The following is an 18876-nucleotide window of genomic DNA, read 5'->3' as shown; positions in this document are numbered from 1 at the left end:
TTTCTACTTAATGGGATTGAGTGGATATTGCAAAAAGGCAAACAGGAAAAAAGTTCCATTGGCTTCATTTCACTGGAACTAATAGTGCAAACATTTGACCTTCAATTCCTTTACCATTCACAAACTCTGTTTTGTTTTTCACGATTTTGCTTAAAGATGATCAAAATCAGTATGCGAAACCATACAATGATTACAATTTGTTCTCTTGGGCATCTCAGATGACCCAAAGCTTTAGGCTATAATCTCTATCATTCTGCTTAAGGCTTATATATTAACTGTCACTGGAAACCCAACCATCATCATCCTCACCTTGACAGACTGTCCTATGTATTTTCTTCCTGAGGAATTTCTCCTTCTTAGAAATTACATTCACCAGTGTGTCTATCCCCAGATTTTGGGGGACAATCATTACTAAAGTCAGGACCATTTCCTATAACGATTGTTTAGCTCAGCTATTTTTCTTCATCTTCATGGGTGTGTCTGAGTTTTTTCTTCTCACTGCCATGTCTTCTGATCGCTACGTTGCCATCTGCAGGCCTCTTCACTACACCACCATCATGAACAAGAAAATCTGCACCCTTTGGGTGCAGATCTGGTCTTTGGGTCATGGCTGGGGGGATTCCTTACCATTTTCCCACCACTCATGCTCATCCTCCAGCTAGATTTCTGTGCTGCCAATGTAATTGATCATTTCTCCTGTGACTATTTCCCCATTTTACAACTCTCGTGCTCAGATACATGGCTTTTAGAGATGATTGGCTTTTACTTTGCTTTTGTTACTCTGCTCTTCACGTTGGCATTACTGATTCTTTCCTGCATGCGCATTCTTAGCACCGTTCTGCGAATCCCGTCTGCTACTCAGAGGAAAAAGGTTTTCTCCACATGTTCCTCTCACTTGATTGTCATTTCCATCTCTTATGGGAGCTGTATATTCATGTATGTCAAGCCTTCAGCAAAAGAAAGAGCATCACTGACCAAAGGGGTAGCTATTCTCAACACCTCAATTGCTCCTATGTTGAACCCTTTTATTTATACCCTGAGGAACCAGCAAGTAAAACAAGCTTTCAAAACTTTGCTTCATAAAGTAGTGTTTCCTAGAAACAAATGAAAGTATGTATTAACAAGAAAGGATGTTATTGGGAAGATCCACTAAAGGAAAAACAAAATTTTGACTTCTACAATATGCTCCCATATGCAGCTCACAGATATTTGCAAGGTGCCAGAGTCCAACTCCAGCTTAAGGAACCTTATTTTCTTTGCCCAATGGTTCTTTTCCCAGGGGGCCTGTCGAGGGCAATTCCCCAACAGACAATTCCCCAGGTACTTTTATTAAGGCCAAATTACATAAAAGCGGGAGTACAAGAAGTTTCACTGTTGATGGGCAGCCCTGCAGTCCCGATCCGTCCACCGCCTGGGCCCTGCCATTAGGCTGGTTGGATAGCTCAGCTTCCGGCAGCAAGACTGTGCTCATTTGCTTAAGCTTTCTTGTACACTGAAAGTAACTATGTTGTGTCTATCTTTCAAACTGTCTGTACATTCGATTTCCTCACTGATTTACAATTCTGAATATAGCCAGTAGCTATAAAGTATAAATCATTTTCCTGATTGTTTATTATTTCCAAATAATAAAAAGGTTTTAAAAAGACTTGAGGAAACACTCTTTTAATTGATTTATCCTTAAATTTTATTTTCTGTTACTAATATCACATTTTCCTTTTTTTTTTTACATTTCCTTTTTAAAGCTATAAATAATATGGAACAAATTCTCTAACAATTATATTTTTTGCACAATATCTATAGTATCTGTCTAGTTCTTCTCACTCAGCTAATACAGTTGAATGTCTATTTTACTGCTTATAAATTATTTAAAAGTCATATATCTTTTGCTTTCTAGTTATGCTCAGGGCATGTGTTATTTTTTATATACTCCCCCTTGTTTATTTCTATTATATTTTATAATATGTAAAGACAAATATTTAGGCAGTCACTATTATATTTATGCCACATGAAAGTTTGATAGGAATTTCACGAATAATACTATCTCTTCTTTAGAGAGCAGTTATTCTGTGCCATATGCTCAACTAGGTATGTCCTAGGTACTTAATCTGCACAGCTATATGGCAACGTAGACTAATTATATCTTTCTTACAAGTGGACAAACTGATGTTCAGAAGGGTTGAGTAATTTGCCTTAGGTCTTGAGGCATAACAGCCAGTGTGATAACCTGACTTGAAAAACAAAACAAAGGCAAAAACTTGTGTTTATTTCACACATATTTAAGAATCTGTGGGAACTTGCAAATATCTATAGCTTTTACCTAGAACATGCACAATTTTATTGATGTTTTACACTCACATTATACTACTTGGGCATGATTATATTATTATAGTCTAGTAGGAAAGTAGTAATTCCTAAGATTATACTTGGCACATAAACTGGAACTGTAATCGTTCAAAACCAGAAACTCTTCAACTGCCATTACTGGTGAGAAACAGAGGGAGAAGGAAAAAAATTATAAAGTATTAGCCATATTATAATACCAAAAATTCTTACTGAAAGGCAGATTAAGTTATTGAAATGCAGATTAAAATATGGAGTAAAGAAAAGACTTAGTACTAGGTAGTAGATTATCAGTTTTTTAAAGATGGCGCAGGTTAGAGATGCATTCAGTACAGCTATGTGTTATGAGCTAGGTTGTTAATCTCTGAAAAATACTGTCAGGGGACATGAACTTTCCCCTTAGTGTGGTTGTTTGCTTGCTTTTTTTTTTTTTTCCTGTCTCATCAGACACAGTCCTACAGCTTCCTTTTCTCATTTTAATACTAATGTGTATTATGCTTTATATTCCTTAGTGTTTTGTGTGTACTTCTGGCAATTTGGATTCACTGAATTATCCCCCTTGAGGCAGCAGTGAAGACAATATATAAAACACTAAGTAGCTTATACTATACAGAATCTGCGTAGCAGCCATAGTGGATGGTTTTAAAACATCTTCTGATTTTTTTCCCCTTTTATACATGCATTCCTTTCTCATTCAAAGAAATATATTCCCTCTAGATAAAATGAAAATTTAAGACCAAAATATTAACATAGAAAGCAAAGGGGTTCACGGAGAGGACGTATGTTCGGGAACACTGGTTTCCTTGGATTACAACAATAGCAATTGCTAGTATTTTTTGTATCCAGCCATTCTGCATGTTAGTGAGCCTGTATGAAAATTAGAGGTAAGTCAGACATATAGAAGGCAATGGAAGTCTCCCAAACCGTATCATTGATTCATCAATTATCAGTTCAACTTTTAATTAGATCAAATAGAGTATTCTGGAGTTTTATTTTGTAACTGGATATATTTTTTAAAATGTAAAGATATGTTAGTATATTTTGCTTTATTATATCAATTTATTCATTCTCTATTAAATAAAATACAGAAAATTACCATCTCTGTGCTTGTGTTTCTAATTGAATACAAGTTATATCATACTTTCTTTAAGAGAACAGACTTTAATTTAGAGAATCTGTGATTATATTTATCACTTGTCAGCTGTATAAATATATCTAATGTACAAAACCACAATGACCCTGGTGCTTCGTTTGGGAATAAAGATAAAAGTTCCAAAGATGTGTCATAAAGGCTAAATGAGATAGAATATAAAAGTCCTTAGAATTTCATTGGAATCAATAATGGCTTTGCTCAATCACAGATAGTATTAATAATCTTCCCAGACTTGGAAATCAATTTCAACTAAAAGAAAATAAAGTAAATACACCAGCTCTTCTTAAAGCATAGTAAGTGCCACATAGTTTATAGAGCACTTGCATTTATATTATTTCAGTTAGTTCCCAAAACACCCTTCAAATTTCAACTCCATGATAAACAGAACTGATGCTTAGGGAAATTGAGTAAAGTCCAAAGTCACACATCCATTAAGCAGCCCATGCGTATTTTTAACTCACATTCCTCTAACTGCAAAGCCCACATACACTCTGTGACAGTAATTTACCCTAGAGTGTCATGAATAAGCAATTAATAGTGTTTTGATACCATAATCATTATCAGTTTATGCACTTTCCCTCTTTTCTTTGCTTATTGATGTCTAAATAAAGAACTGAAAGCTTGAGGTTAGGAACTGGTATTTGCCACCGACTCCTACAGGTACAATCCTTCCAGTGGCTAACTAGGTTCTCCACGGGAGACTTTGCTTTATTCAGTTCCAAAGAAGTTCTTAGAGAACACCTGTGTCATGGCCCAAAGCCCAAGACTGAACATTGCAAGTAAATTTTGAGTAATTATGAAGCAGAACTAGATGTTACCCATGACACTGAATTAATCAATTTTCTTTTCCTCTAATGTATGAGCCTAATCTCTGAACAACTCTTTACTCATGAGGTAAAAAAAATAAAAAATAAAACAAAGAGTGATTTGATCATAAAGCACATCGCTTGGAAGCTATGATTTGTGAAGTTTTGCTAATGACCTCTAGCGAAGTTTAACTTAGTAAACAGAAAAAGTTGAAACAATTAGATTCTCAAAGTTATTGCATTACTAAGGGATATGTCCATCCAGGGCAACTGAGACATTAACAACAACAACAACAAAATTCACCACAAATAAAATGGAATCAGTCTAAGACTCCTAGTTTCTCAAAAAAACATCCTTTTTGTCCGTAATGTATCCTTTAAAACAAATTCCCTTTCTCATCTTGGGCATCAAAGAAGTTATCAGTATCTAGTTTATCTAAAGGCCCCTTTGTCTTTTTTTAAAAATTTATTTATTTAAATTCAAGTTAGTCACAATACTAACAGGTCATTGTTAATACTAAATTGGTGGTTAACAACTTTGAAAGGGCTTATGCAGGGGTGCTTTCAGAATGAAACCTTGAAGGTACTTTGTGGCCATCTTATTCAACAAAAATGAAGTATTGTTGTTAACTTTCATTTTGAATATGTCAAAGAGCCAGTCTCAGGGGTCCTTGAAGGGATTCTTGATTTTGACTTAACAGGTGGAAGATAACATAGAGGTTAACCTAAACCGTGTTCTTCCAGGGGGAAATATGGATCTGCCTTCAGAAACAATAAAGAGGAGTTAAATGCTTAGAGATATCCTTTATCCACTGCATGAATACATCCTTGGGATGGCCTCAGGCTTGAGGAATCATATGCACCTTGTTAAACACTGAAGTTTATTTCTCCCAAAAGGCTGCTGAATGAATGAAGGCCTAACATGTATCAGGCTTAGTTGATGTTGGTAAATGAATACAATTCATTGAATTTTCATTAACATCTTTACATAAATAGTATAGCATATCTCCCCCAAGTCTGTGATAGTGGATCATCTCTTCTAACAGTTCTTTTAAAAAAAATTTTTTTATGTTTATTTTTGAGAGACAGACAGAGTGCGAGCAGGGAAGGGGCAGAGAGAGACGGAGACACAGAATACAAAGCAGGCTCCAGGCTCTAAGCTGTCAGCATAGAGCCCAAAGCAGGGCTCAAAACCACCAACCGTGAGATCATGATCTGAGCCAAAGTGGGATGATCAGCCCACTGAGCCACCCAAATGCCCCTCTTTTGCAGTTCAAGTGTGTTCTCTGGTCCTACAAAATTGGCCTGTCAGTATTCACTTTCAGATGTTCACATGAAGTCTTCCTTATCTATTAATACCTTCCTTCACAGCTCTTTGTGCATTCCTACAAAGGGTTTAATCAGTAGCCAGAATGTGTAAATCTGTCATGGTATTATTTTTCAAAAATGTTTTAAAATTGATAGGAATGTAAGAGGAAAAAAGCAAAAGCAAAAAAAAAAAAAACCTTGAAATTGTGGTAAAAATACAGTGCACTGACACATTATTACCTATGGAAGAGTAATATACACTATTTTTATTCCTGGATCTCCAATGCCAGTAAAATAGTACAGAAATTTCAATTTTCAGAATGATATTTTCTATTGGATAAGAATGCCTTTTGGGACTTCCAGGTGTTAGGAAAAACTAGCACTTTCAATGAAAAGGAAACCCTGATCAAAGACAAGTGATGTTATTGAGCAGAAATGATCTTAATTAAAAGAATGAACGTTAAAGAAGTTTAATGAAAGTAATTTTATGTATTTAAAGATTATTTATTTATTTTGAGAGAGAAAGAGAGAGAGAGAGAGAGAGACAGTGTAAGCTGAGGAGGGGCAGAGAGAGGAAGAGAGAGAGAATCCCAAGCAGGCTCTGGGCTGGCAGCATGGGGCTTGACCCCAAACCATAATCTCATGACCTGAGCCAAAACCAAGAGTTGGACACTCCGCCAACAGAGCAACCCAGGCGCCCTTAAGGAAAGTAATTTTAAAATAATATTTTATGATGTTTTTAAAAATTATATATCCAAAAATATTAGGCTCCTTTACATGTCCTTTGTTATAAATTTACTCAGTACAGGGAATTTAGGTCCAGTAGGTAAATACACTCTGAAAAGTAGATAAAGTAGGCAACTACAGCTTGTAAAAGAAAGACACAACCTACATAATGCAGGTAGGAATTGGACATACAATGGAGAATCTCACCTGTTGGTGTGATTCAACAACAAACTCAACATCACTTAATTAATGAATTAAACAAGTGTATATTTTAAGCCTACTGTGACTCTTCTGGGCATTAGATTGTGTTACATGGTTTTGAAGGCAACACTGCATCCTAACTTTCAGACACGCACAATGTGGTGAGGAGTTCACAGGAGATGTCAGCACAGATGTTTGGTGGGCTGGGAAGAATAAGTCTAAGATTCTTAGGGGACTGACTCCTACTAAGGGTATTAAACCCAGTGTTGTGAAGTTGGGAAGAAGGTGATTTGAGGTGTCATTGAAATCCGCTACCCACAAGGCTAGTTACATATACATATTTTATTTAAGGCAAGTTTCACAATCATTCTCAGAAAGATTACTGTTACTAAGGAGAGGCAGAGAAACTAAGCGGCCATTGGCAGCCATTGGTAGCAGTGTTGAAGTGCAGCAAATTTCTACATGTGGTGATTGTATCTCAGCTGATTGAGAGAAGTGAATTGTTGGAGGGCAGAGAGTGTGATGGAGTGCAGGAAGCAGATACACCATGGTGGCGAGAGGTCACCATGGTCATAAAGTGGAAAAACAAAGCTAAGATTTTCACAGGTACGATACCTCCAGGTGATTCCACCTCATTTTTGTTGTTGTTATTGTCCCTATGTGATTCTCTCCATGTTCATTTATTCATTACTATTTATTTTAGGTAAATCTTTTAAAAAAAGACACCATCTAATCCCAGAGGTTTTCAGCTCAGGGGTTAGAGAACATTTTCTCCACTGAGCAATCTTATTATGGCTTTTTAAAAATACTAAGCATGTTTCTAAACGCTTCATATATTTTTTTTAATTTTTTTTAACGTTTATTTATTTTTGGGACAGAGAGAGACAGAGCATGAACGGGGGAGGGGCAGAGAGAGAGGGAGACACAGAATCAGAGGCAGGCTCCAGGCTCTGAGCCATCGGCCCAGAGCCCGACGCGGGGCTCGAACTCACGGACCGCGAGATCGTGACCTGAGCCGAAGTCGGAGGCCCAACCAACTGAGCCACCCAGGCGCCCCACGCTTCATATATATTAACTCATTTAATACTCATGATGACTTTGTAAGATAGGCCTGTATACAGAGAAATAAACTGTATTTATACAAGTAACACAGAGAGACCACATGGCTTCATACCTAATAAGTGGCTTGGAATCAAACCTAGATATCGTCACTCTTCCTTACGGAAATAACTATGATAATATCATTTAAATTTTGTTTTAAAAAAAGAAATTAAAACTCACTATTTTGAAACCATATGCAAATAAAGAAATTAAACTATTTACCCCATCTCCTTGCAGAGCACTTATGTAACTCTTTAACTGAGGGAAATTCTTCAACAACAACAACAATAATATTTTAAATAGAAGGACAAATCATTTGTATAGGAACATGGGTCATAATAATTACACATAGGCTGAAAAATTATAAAATATTGCCAGGGATTCAGATGTGATCAAGCTCAGTTCTAAGCTCTTCCAGCTTAAATTATTTTCTGCCTCTTTCTTGCCTGTAACTCTAACACCTAAGGTTGCTGGTAGTGATGACTGTAATATATCTGACTTTGTGAGGTACTAGGAAGAATTGTAAAAGCTGAGCGTTAGCAAAAGTTGATCAATGCTGAAGGACAAAACACACTCTATATTAAAAAATACAGTATCTTTCCATTTTTTAGGATTCTCAGTGTAATTAAAGTTTAAGTTACAGAGAAAAAGAAACTGGTGTACAATTGGAACAAAAGCACAAAGTAGTTCTCACTGGAAAGAAACGTCATGGGCATGTCTCTGAAAGTTAAAAGGTAATATTTGGAGTCAGAAAAGCCTGGGGAAAAACCCTGCTCTAGCACTTCAAGTTTTGTGATATTGAAGGTTTTCAAACCTGCCTAAACAAGCGTTTTCTCCTACAAAACAGAAGAAATTAACAGGTCATTGCTATTATCAATTCACTTAAAATTTCCCCTGCAGAGGAAATGACATACTATTTAAGCAAAATTCTGGCTTCACACTTGGACCTTTGTTAACCACTCTTCGAGTTTGTTCCTTGGGCTTTCTTCTGGAGGTTTGGAGAAAACAATAAATAAGCAACTGAGGAATGAGAAACCACACAGAAATAACAGAGTTTATCCTCCTGGGATTGTCAGATGACCCACAGCTTCAGGTGGTGATCTTTGTCTCTCTGCTCATCACCTACCTGCTCAGCATCACTGGCAACCTGACCATTATCACCCTTACCCTGCTGGATTCTCACCTCCAGACCCCCATGTATTTCTTCCTCAGAAACTTCTCCTTATTAGAGGTTTCATTCACAACTGTCAGCATACCCAAGTTCCTGGGCACCATGATGACTGGAGATAAAACCATTTCCTTTAATGACTGCATTGCTCAGCTATTTTTTTACATTCTCTTGGGAGTCACTGAATTTTACCTTCTGGCCGCCATGTCCTATGACCGTTACATTGCCATCTGCAAACCTCTGCATTACATGACCATCATGAATCACAGAGTCTGCATACTCCTTGTCTTCTCTTCGTGGCTAACGTCATTCTTAATCATATTCCCTGCACTCATGTTGCTCCTAAACCTTAATTACTGTAGGTCTAATATTATTGACCATTTTACCTGTGATTATTTTCCCCTGCTGCAACTTTCCTGTTCAGACACAAAATTCTTAGAGGCGCTGGGGTTTTCCTGTGCTGTGTTCACTTTAATGTTCACTTTGGCCTTGATATTTCTGTCTTACACACATATCATCAGAACAATTTTAAGAATTCCTTCTACTAGTCAGAGGAAAAAGGCCTTTTCCACATGTTCATCCCATATGATTGTCATCTCCATCTCCTATGGCAGCTGCATTTTCATGTACATTAATCCATCAGCAAAAGACACAGTGTCTCTGAGCAAGGGAGTTGCTGTGCTAAACACCTCAGTGGCCCCCATGCTGAACCCATTTATTTACAGCCTAAGGAATCAGCAAGTCAGGCAAGCCTTCATGGACAAGGCAAGGAAGATAGTATTTTTCTCAAGCAAATGAAATGCTGTGGTGTCATAAATTAGACACACACTTGCACAGCAATTTAAAATATACAAACATGAAATTCAAGGAACTTATTCAAATCACAATGGCCTTCCTGTCATCCTTACACTTTTGTTCTCTGTTTTTAACAGCTTACAAGCACTATAATATATTTCCCATTCAATTGCAGTAATTTCATACGTCTTTCTAAAGGTTCCATTTTCTGAACACTTTGTTAGTTGCAACTTCTCGAGCAATAATTGTTTTATAAAATAAAGTTGTACTTTAAGTTTTGTTTAGGAAAACCATTATCACCAGGAATGGAGGGGACACTGTGTAAATACTGTTATGATATTTTACTTACTCTATACAGAAAACACAATTTTATTATTTCATTGATATTTGACAGAATTTCCCTTAAACATCTTGCCACTTCTCTAGGGAAAAAATTATTTAACTGCCATGTGATTTATGGAACATGTGAATGCTTTCATTTAAAAACCAAGAAATACTGCTCACTTAATGGAGTATGTGCATGTAATTTACCTATTGGCTAAAAGAAGTGTAGATCTTTAACAATATAAATACATCTTCATATTTCCAAATCCTGTACTCAGTAGATATAGGTAGATATACAGGTAAATATATATATGCATATACATGTGTACACATATTGTGTGACAATAGTGAAGCAATATCTGTTTTAGATATGTAAGATAAGTCACTTTCTCTAATTCCATGGAGGGTAAGCTCCATTTTCTGACTATGCTGAAATACATATGTATAGCTTCTTCTCTAGTTTTGGACAAGTTTCCAACAGGACATGTATCTAAGTTATTTAATGCCTAAACAAAATCATTTAGGTTTCATAGAAAATAAGAGCTTCATAAGAAGAAAATTTATCCCTTTCATATAAAATAAAATATCACCTGATAATATTCTTCCACTCACTCTATGTAAGGCATTAAGTGCCTAAAGTATTTTGGAAAGATGTGTGTGTGTGTGTGTGTGTGTGTGTGTGTGTGTGTGTGTGTGTACATTAAATAAGAATTGTGGAAACTTAAAATGTAATCTAAATTATATGAACTACTTTTTAGTAATAGAAAATATACTACAATCCTAATTAGTAGCCCAACATGCCTAATGATCACTATGCAATTTATTCAATTGAGGAATACATCACAGGAGTTGAGAAACAAACAAAATAAATTATAGAAAAATGAAGTAGACTCAAAATGTAAGGGAAAACCTATGCATGGTTTCTCAATTTCATCTTCTCTGAAGTATAATTTGTATGCTAAATAAGGCAAATAGTTGGCAAACTGAGGGTTTCTATAACCTCTCAACATATACTTCCTCATTGATAAGGCAGGTGTCAGATAAATCTGGCATATATAATGTACTTAGGAATGGAAATGAACCTGTCAGGCATATAGTATAAACAGCTAACAATAAATAGCAGTGATTGTTATTGTTAATATTGGTCTTTATATCTAACTGCTATAGTTTGGAATCAGTACAAATTATATTTATTAAGTGGTGAGAATATTTAACACAAAATCTACCCTCTTATTTCTCAAAAGCACAATATAGTATTAACTGTAAGCAAATGTACTACAGCAAACAATGTTATTCAACAATATTCATCTTCAACATTCTCAGAACTTATTCCTCTAACAGAACTTAACTTTTTTCTTCTTAATGTGTATTTTTGAGTGAGAGAGAGAGAGAGAGAGACAGAGCATGAGTGGGGGAGGGGCAGAGAGAGAGGGAGACAAAGAATCCAAAGCAGGCTTCAGGCTCTGAGCTCTCAGCACAAGCCTGACACAGGGCTTGAACTCATGGCCAAAATATCATGATGTGAGCCAAAGTCACTTAACCAACTGAGCCACCCAGGAGCCCCACAGAATGGAACTTTATAGCAGCTACCATCAATTCCCCATTGGCCACTCCAACCTGTCCCAAGGCAGCCACCATCTATCCTCCATTTCTATGAGTTTGACCAATTTTAACACTTCATAAAAGTGGATTTATCCTTTTTTTGTTCTTCTGTCATGTGACTGACTTATTTCATCTAACCTAATGTTCTCCAAATCCATTAACACTGTCACATATTGTTAAAAAAAGAGGAAAGAAAAGAGAAGGAAATGAACAAGCACAAAATGATCAGTTTGTCCTGCTGGGCCTTTATGATGATCCTGATCTTCTGATTGTGATTTTCATCTTTTTATTCATCACATACATATATGTGTCACTGGAAACCTGACTAATCATCACTCTAACCTGGTGATGGTCTATGGATCTACACATGCCTATGTATTTCTTGCCTGGAACTTCTCTTTCTTAGAACTCTCCTTTACAACTATATATATTCCTAGATTTCTGAGGGCAATTATTACCAAAGACAAAAACATTTCTCATAATAATTGTATAGCGCAAGAATTTTTTTTTAATTTTTTTAATGTTTATTTATTTTTGAGACAGAGAGAGACAGAGCATGAATGGGGGAGGGGCAGAGAGAGAGGGAGACACAGAATCGGAAGCAAGCTCTGAGCCATCATCCCAGAGCCTGACGCGGGGCTCGAACTCACGAACCATGAGATCGTGACCTGAGCTGAAGTCGGACGCTCAACCGACTGAGCCACCCAGAAGAATTTTTCTTTCTTTTCATGGAGGTGGCTGAACTTCCCATCCTAATTGCCATGTCCATTGACCACTATGTTGCCATTTGCAAACCCCTTCATTACACAACCATCAAAAACAGGAATCTCTGCAACCTGTTTACGCTCTGTGCATGACTGGGCATGTTTCTGGTCATTTATGCTACCCCTTATACTTCTGCTCCAGCCGGATAACTGTGCTTCTAATATCACTGACCACTTTGCATGTGACTATCTTTCCCTTGTACAACCATATTCTCAGATGCAAGGTTCCTAGAAGTAATTGGCCTTTACTTTGTTTGGATTACTTCGCTATTCACTTTGGCGTTTGTGATTTTGTCCTACATGTATATCACATCTGTCAGTCAGACAAGAAAAAGTTTTTCTCCTCTTGTATTTCTCACATGATTGTTACCTCCAGTTCCAAATATGCTAATTATTCTGCAGGAAAAAAGGCCATCACTGACAAAAGTAGTAGCTATTCTCAATAACTCCTTTGTCCCCATGTTGAAACACTTCACGTACCCCTTAAGGAACCAGAAAGTACACAAACCTTCAAAGATATGGTCCTTAAATTACTGTTTCACACAAATACATCAAAATTTTGATTAAGATGAATTAATATTATCATGAATATTTAATAAGAGAAAATGAAATTTTAACCTTCTAATCTCCACTATCTTGCTATATACAGCTATAGGAAATCTTGAGTTCATTAGCTAAACATTCCAAGTTCCCATGTAAATGATTTATGATTGTGAACATAAAACCAGTGGTTATGGAACACAAATCATTTTTCTTACTATTCTAAGTAATAAAAATATTCAACTAAAAATACCAATTCCAAAAGATATATGCAGCCCTGCAGTTTTTGGAGCATTATTCACAAAAACTAAGATATGGAAGCAACGCAAAGTGCACACTCATAGATGAATGGATAAAGAAGACATTATACACACATGCACACAGACACACACACACACATATACAATGAAATATTATTCAACTATAAAAGAGGATGAGATATTGCTATTTAAAACAACATCGATGGACATAGAGGAGATTATGCTACATAAAATATGCCAGACAGACAAAGACAAATATCACCTGATTTCACTTATATAGAGAATCTAAAAAAAAAAAATTAACAAACAACCAAAGCTGAAACAAACTCATTATTACAGACAACTAATTGATTTTGCAAGATGGGAGGGGTTGGGGTGATGGGCAAAATAGGCAAGAGGAGTGGGAGGTATAGGCTTCTAGTTAGGGAATAAATAGGTCATGAGAATAAAAGGTACAGAATAAGGAATACAGTCAATGCTTTTATAAATGTGTGGTATTGTGACAGGTGGTAGCTACTCTTACGGTGAACACAGCACAGTGTATGCACTTGCTGAACTGCAGTATTATAACCTGAAACTCGTGTAACTTTGTGTGTCATCAATACTCAAGTAAAAACAAAGCAATAAATATAAATAAAGTATCATTGATGAACGAGTAGAAGTGAACTGAAGTGCCAACGTTTTCCTCATTTCCAACAGGGTAAAGATCATATGTGACTGTGAATGCCCTAAAGGAGAAGAAAAAGTAAGATTATTACAACAAATACACAAATAAAACCGCAGGTATTCTGGAGTGGAAAAAGTGAGGGTGGATGGTAAGAAGTGAGTCTGAAATGGCAGAAAGGGGTCAAATATTACTGTGCCTTAGCCCTGTTAAATTTAGACATATATATATTGAGGGTACTAAGAAACCTTTTTTTCCCCTGAAAAATGAGAAGTATGAGACCACATGAAAGGACACAGAAGGCATCATGTAAAGTGAAATGACTCAGACCAAGAAAGAAAAATGCCATATGATTCTCCTCATAAGTGGCTGTTAAAAAAAATAAATAAATAAACAAACCAAAAGCACAATCATATCTGTAAATACAGAGAAAAAACTGATAGTTGCCGGGGGTGGGGGGGGGGTAGGAAAATGGGGTAAGGGGAGAGGGAGATACAGACTTTGTTATGGAATGAATAAATCATGGAAATAAAAGACACCAAAAGGATTACAGTCAATGATATTGTAATAGCAAGTAATGGGAGCTGGTAGCTATACTTGTGTGAACACAGTGTAATGTATAAACTTGTCAAACACTAAGCTGTACACCTGAAACCAATGTAACAGCGTGTGTGCACTATAATCAAATTAAAAAAAAAACTCAATAATAACTTGAAAAAGAGAGCGTAAGTAAGTTTGTTGAACACAGAACAGGCATTTTCAAGGCATAATGAGATCCACAGTTGGGTCACAAGGAGTACAGATGTAGTAAGCTGGTTGGGGCTGACAGGTGACAAGATGAAGGATTTCTGGGAAGATTTTTATATCTGGCAGAGGATTTCATCCAAATGTTTTTGGGAGAGGGTGGGCAATAACCTAACACTCAAGTCTGAATGTTTTATGTTTTATGATTTTTTATAACAAATTTGGTAACCAGTGAGGACATTTTCATTTTAAAGTTAATAATAAAAATGCACAACAAAAATAAATGAAATAAGTTGTTTATGTATTCATTCTACTTTATACAAGTGGGGATGTATCAATTAATAAAGCTTTGGTGCCACCTTCAATGAAGAGTCCACTCTTCATTGGCCATGTGGCTCAGCTCTGTATTTAAAGAGTCCCAAAGGAACTGAGAATAAATTACCGCCCAAATGTAGACTAAGCGCCATGGGCATATTAGGAAAAGTAAGTACAGCCAAAGGGAAACCAGGGTGATTGTATATGCTAGCAGGTACACTTTTGCTTTTACCTCACTGTATCACTTAGCTTTCTGGAAAGACGCGTGTCATGGCATCACTACACATCTGAGTTTATCTGTCCTTGCACCTTTCCTTTCTTGACCGAGGTCTCTTGGGGGATTTATACAGTGACCAGGGAAGGTAAAATTGTTTTATCTTTGGATAGTAGTCAATCTTCCTCTTATCCAGGGAGCTTTGAACTTCCAGTCATAAGGCAGTATTCCCTGGAAATCACTTAAAGAACTCTCAGAACTTAAGAACTTCATTAAGTTCAGGTCAGAACAATGTTTGTGGTTATATGGAAAGATAAAAGTGATAAAGAGAAATTCCTTCACTTAGAGCAGAGGCTATAGAAAGCTTGCATGCACTCAAGCCTGCCTTTTTCTCAGTATGAGAGGCTTTTACATAACAGAGGCATGGGAGAACTGATGACAAAGTATCCTGAAGTAGTTTATGAATGCATTCTCTCTCACATATTAAGTAAATAAGAAAATCTGGGGTTGTATTTATGACTGGAATCATTAGACATATCAAAACGTAAGTATGTTCCAGATTTGTCAATAAATGTGTTTATCTTTCTCCCATTCCAAAGGTTACTTTGTTGGAATAAAGCAGGGTGATTCCCAATTTATCATATCAGCATATTTACTAAAACAAATTTTATATTTTAGCATTCCAGTCATGTTTCAAAATACAATAATAGTCTCTGCCTTTTGATCTGCCAATTTTGCCGGTATGTTGCAGCAAATACGTGTCTGTTCCTAAAGGAAGAGAATGCTGATTGTCAGGAATAAAGAAAAGAAAATAAAAAGACACAATACAAACTTGACAGTTACTCCTACAGACTTACCCAGTTCACCCCATAGGGGGAAAAAAAAATACAGCAAATATTATTGAGGACTTAGACCGTAGATAAAATCTGATTGATTTTTAAGAATAAAAAGAGAAAAAGACAGGTAAAAGTCATATAGTTTACATTTTAGAAATTTGTGGTTTCTATAAAGTAAATTTTACAAAGAATTTTATTTATTCTACTTCTTTAGTCTCCTAGAAAGAAGACAATGAAAGGTTTTGTTATCAAAAACACTTCCTTATCAGTTCCTGCTTGCCCTCAGACAAATTTGAGAGTTTTAAAAGATAAATAGTGGAAAAAGAAAAAACAGAAAACAGTTGTTAATTTAAATAAGGAACATAAAAATGACATAAGTGAAAGAGTATGCTGTCAAAATAGATTATTGATATAGCTCTACCTATGTGAGTATTAACTAATATCTCTGGCTTTAGTTTTCTTTCTCATAAATAGAGAACTTTACTCTTATCTATCACTAAGGAAATTCTAATATTTCCTGATAGACAACACATTTATTTCCTCTGCTCATATTTAAAAGAATATATATTAAGAATAACATTAATCATAGCTACTATTAAGCTCAGGAATTGTGATTTGGTCATCAGCTTCTACCCAATTTTATAAGACAATAAGGTTTGTAAATGGCATCAAAATTAAAACTCAAAATTGGATATTTTGGTCCTAAGAACACAGTCTTAGAAACTGGAAAACAATGTCTCAATATCTAAATTAGAAACAGAGTAAGTATTGTTGCAGAAACATATTTCCTTTGACTCAGGAGACATATCTAGTAAAGTGTTGCTAAAGCTGATGTCAGAGACATTGCCGCCTGTGCCCTCCTCTAGAATTTTTATGGTTTCAGGTCTCCCATTTAGGTCTTTAATCCATTTGGAGTTTGTGTATGGTCTAAGAAAGGGGTGTATTTTCATTCTTTTGCATGTCCTGACCAGTTTTCCCAATACCATTTGTTGAAGAGACGTTCTTTTTCCCATTAGATATTCTTTCCTGCTTTGTCAAGCCAAGAAACACACTCTTAACCATAGAGAACAAGATTATGGTTACCAGAGAGGAGGTTTGCAGAGGGATGGGTAAAATAGGTGATGGGGTTTAAGGAGTTCATTTGTCAGGATGAGCATTGGGTGATGTATGAAAGTCTGGAATCACTATATTGTACACCTGAAATGAATATAACAGTGTATGTTAACTATACTGGAATTAAAATAAAATGAAAATGAATAGCTAAATATTAAAAGATGTAGCACACTATTAGAAATTTGGTTACAATTTTGCTCACAGGTATAGATGTGGTATACAGTCACTCATGAGGGGACTTTTAACATAGATCTGTGAATACATTTTTCCTTTTCAACAGGATGTGCAAAATGCTTCTGCTGTAATGGGACTGAGTGGATATTGCAAAAATGCAAACAGGAAAAAAGTTCCATTGGCTTCATTTCTTGGGGCTAATAATATAAACATTTAAATCTTCAATTCCTTTACTATGCACATTTTCTTTCTGTTTTGTTTTGCAACAGATTTTGCTTAAAGAAAATAAGAAATCAGCATGAGAAACCATACAGTGATTACAGAATTTGTTCTCTTAGGCATCTCAGATGACCCAAAGCTTCAGATTATAATTTTTATCTTTCTGTTTATGGCTTATGTATTAAGTGTCACTGGAAACCTAACCATCATCATCCTCACCTTAACAGACTTTCATCTCAAGACTCCTATGTATTACTTCCTGAGGAATTTCTCCTTCTTAGAAATTACATTCACCAGTGTGTCTATCCCCAGATTTTGGGGGACAATCATTACTAAAGTCAGGACCATTTCCTATAACGATTGTTTAGCTCAGCTATTTTTCTTCATCTTCATGGGTGTGTCTGAGTTTTTTCTTCTCACTGCCATGTCTTCTGATCGCTACGTTGCCATCTGCAGGCCTCTTCACTACACCACCGTCATGAACAAGAAAATCTGCACCCTTTGGGTGCAGATCTGGTCTTTGGGTCATGGCTGGGGGGATTCCTTACCATTTTCCCACCACTCATGCTCATCCTCCAGCTAGATTTCTGTGCTGCCAATGTAATTGATCATTTCTCCTGTGACTATTTCCCCATTTTACAACTCTCGTGCTCAGATACATGGCTTTTAGAGATGATTGGCTTTTACTTTGCTTTTGTTACTCTGCTCTTCACGTTGGCATTACTGATTCTTTCCTACATGTGCATTCTTAGCACCGTTCTGAGAATCCCGTCTGCTACTCAGAGGAAAAAGGCTTTCTCCACATGTTCCTCTCACTTGATTGTCATTTCCATCTCTTATGGGAGCTGCATATTCATGTATGTCAAGCCTTCAGCAAAAGAAAGAGCATCACTGACCAAAGGGGTAGCTATTCTCAACACCTCAATTGCTCCTATGTTGAACCCTTTTATTTATACCCTGAGGAACCAGCAAGTAAAACAAGCTTTCCAAAACTTGCTTCATAAAGTAGTGTTTTCTAGAAACAAATGAAAGTATGTATTAACATGAAAGGATGTTATTGGGAAGATCCACTAAAGGAAAAACAAAATTTTGACTTCTACAATATGCTTCCATATCCATCTCACAGATACTTGCAAGGCTGTGCTCATTTGCTTAAGCTTTCTTGTACACTGAAAGTAACTATGTTGTGTCTTTCTTTCAAAGTGTGTATACGTTCCATTTCCTCATTGATTTACAATTCTGAATAGAAAGGCAGTGGATATAAAACTAACCATTTTGCTGATTGCTCCAAATAGTAAAAATATTGTATACTATAATGGCTAATGGAGTAAAATGTTTTAAAAATATACTCTTTAAATTTTATTTTCTTGTACTAATATCTAAGTTTCTTTCTTAAAGTTATAAAATATATGAAATACAATATCTATAACAACCATATTTTTTGCATACTATCTGCAGTATCTAATTCTTTCCACTCTGATATAGGCTTGAGTGTTTATTTTACTGTAT

The 18876-nt window shown here is 36.0% G+C and overlaps 2 protein-coding genes and 3 pseudogenes across 4 annotated transcripts in view; all 5 read left to right on the top strand.

Annotated features, from left to right (window-relative positions):
• The window catches only part of LOC131519428 (olfactory receptor 6C1-like), a 170107-nt gene that overhangs the window by 121103 nt on the left and 30128 nt on the right, over positions 1-18876 (top strand). For 2 of the 3 annotated variants that reach the window (XM_058742465.1, XM_058742466.1), the window contains one exon: positions 13788-13903. The exons of the other annotated variant lie outside the window; for it this stretch is intronic. In XM_058742465.1, the coding sequence (XP_058598448.1) occupies positions 13901-13903 (3 nt within the window). In that variant the 5' untranslated portion in view covers positions 13788-13900. The remainder of the gene's footprint in view (positions 1-13787; positions 13904-18876) is intronic. 3 annotated transcript variants of the gene reach the window in all.
• On the top strand, positions 68-2020 carry LOC131519429 (olfactory receptor 6C3-like; annotated as a pseudogene).
• On the top strand, positions 8410-10007 carry LOC131519438 (olfactory receptor 6C1-like). The gene has a single exon (XM_058742474.1). The coding sequence runs from the start codon at positions 8663-8665 to the stop codon at positions 9599-9601; it is 939 nt and encodes a 312-aa protein (XP_058598457.1). The 5' UTR covers positions 8410-8662; the 3' UTR covers positions 9602-10007.
• Positions 10322-12851, top strand: LOC131483831 (olfactory receptor 6C3-like; annotated as a pseudogene).
• Positions 17043-18396, top strand: LOC131519430 (olfactory receptor 6C3-like; annotated as a pseudogene).

The sequence above is a fragment of the Neofelis nebulosa genome, chromosome 8 (assembly GCF_028018385.1).
Source record: "Neofelis nebulosa isolate mNeoNeb1 chromosome 8, mNeoNeb1.pri, whole genome shotgun sequence".
Classification (NCBI taxonomy): Eukaryota; Metazoa; Chordata; class Mammalia; order Carnivora; family Felidae; genus Neofelis; species Neofelis nebulosa.
This window is presented reverse-complemented; position numbering and strand designations above follow the sequence as displayed.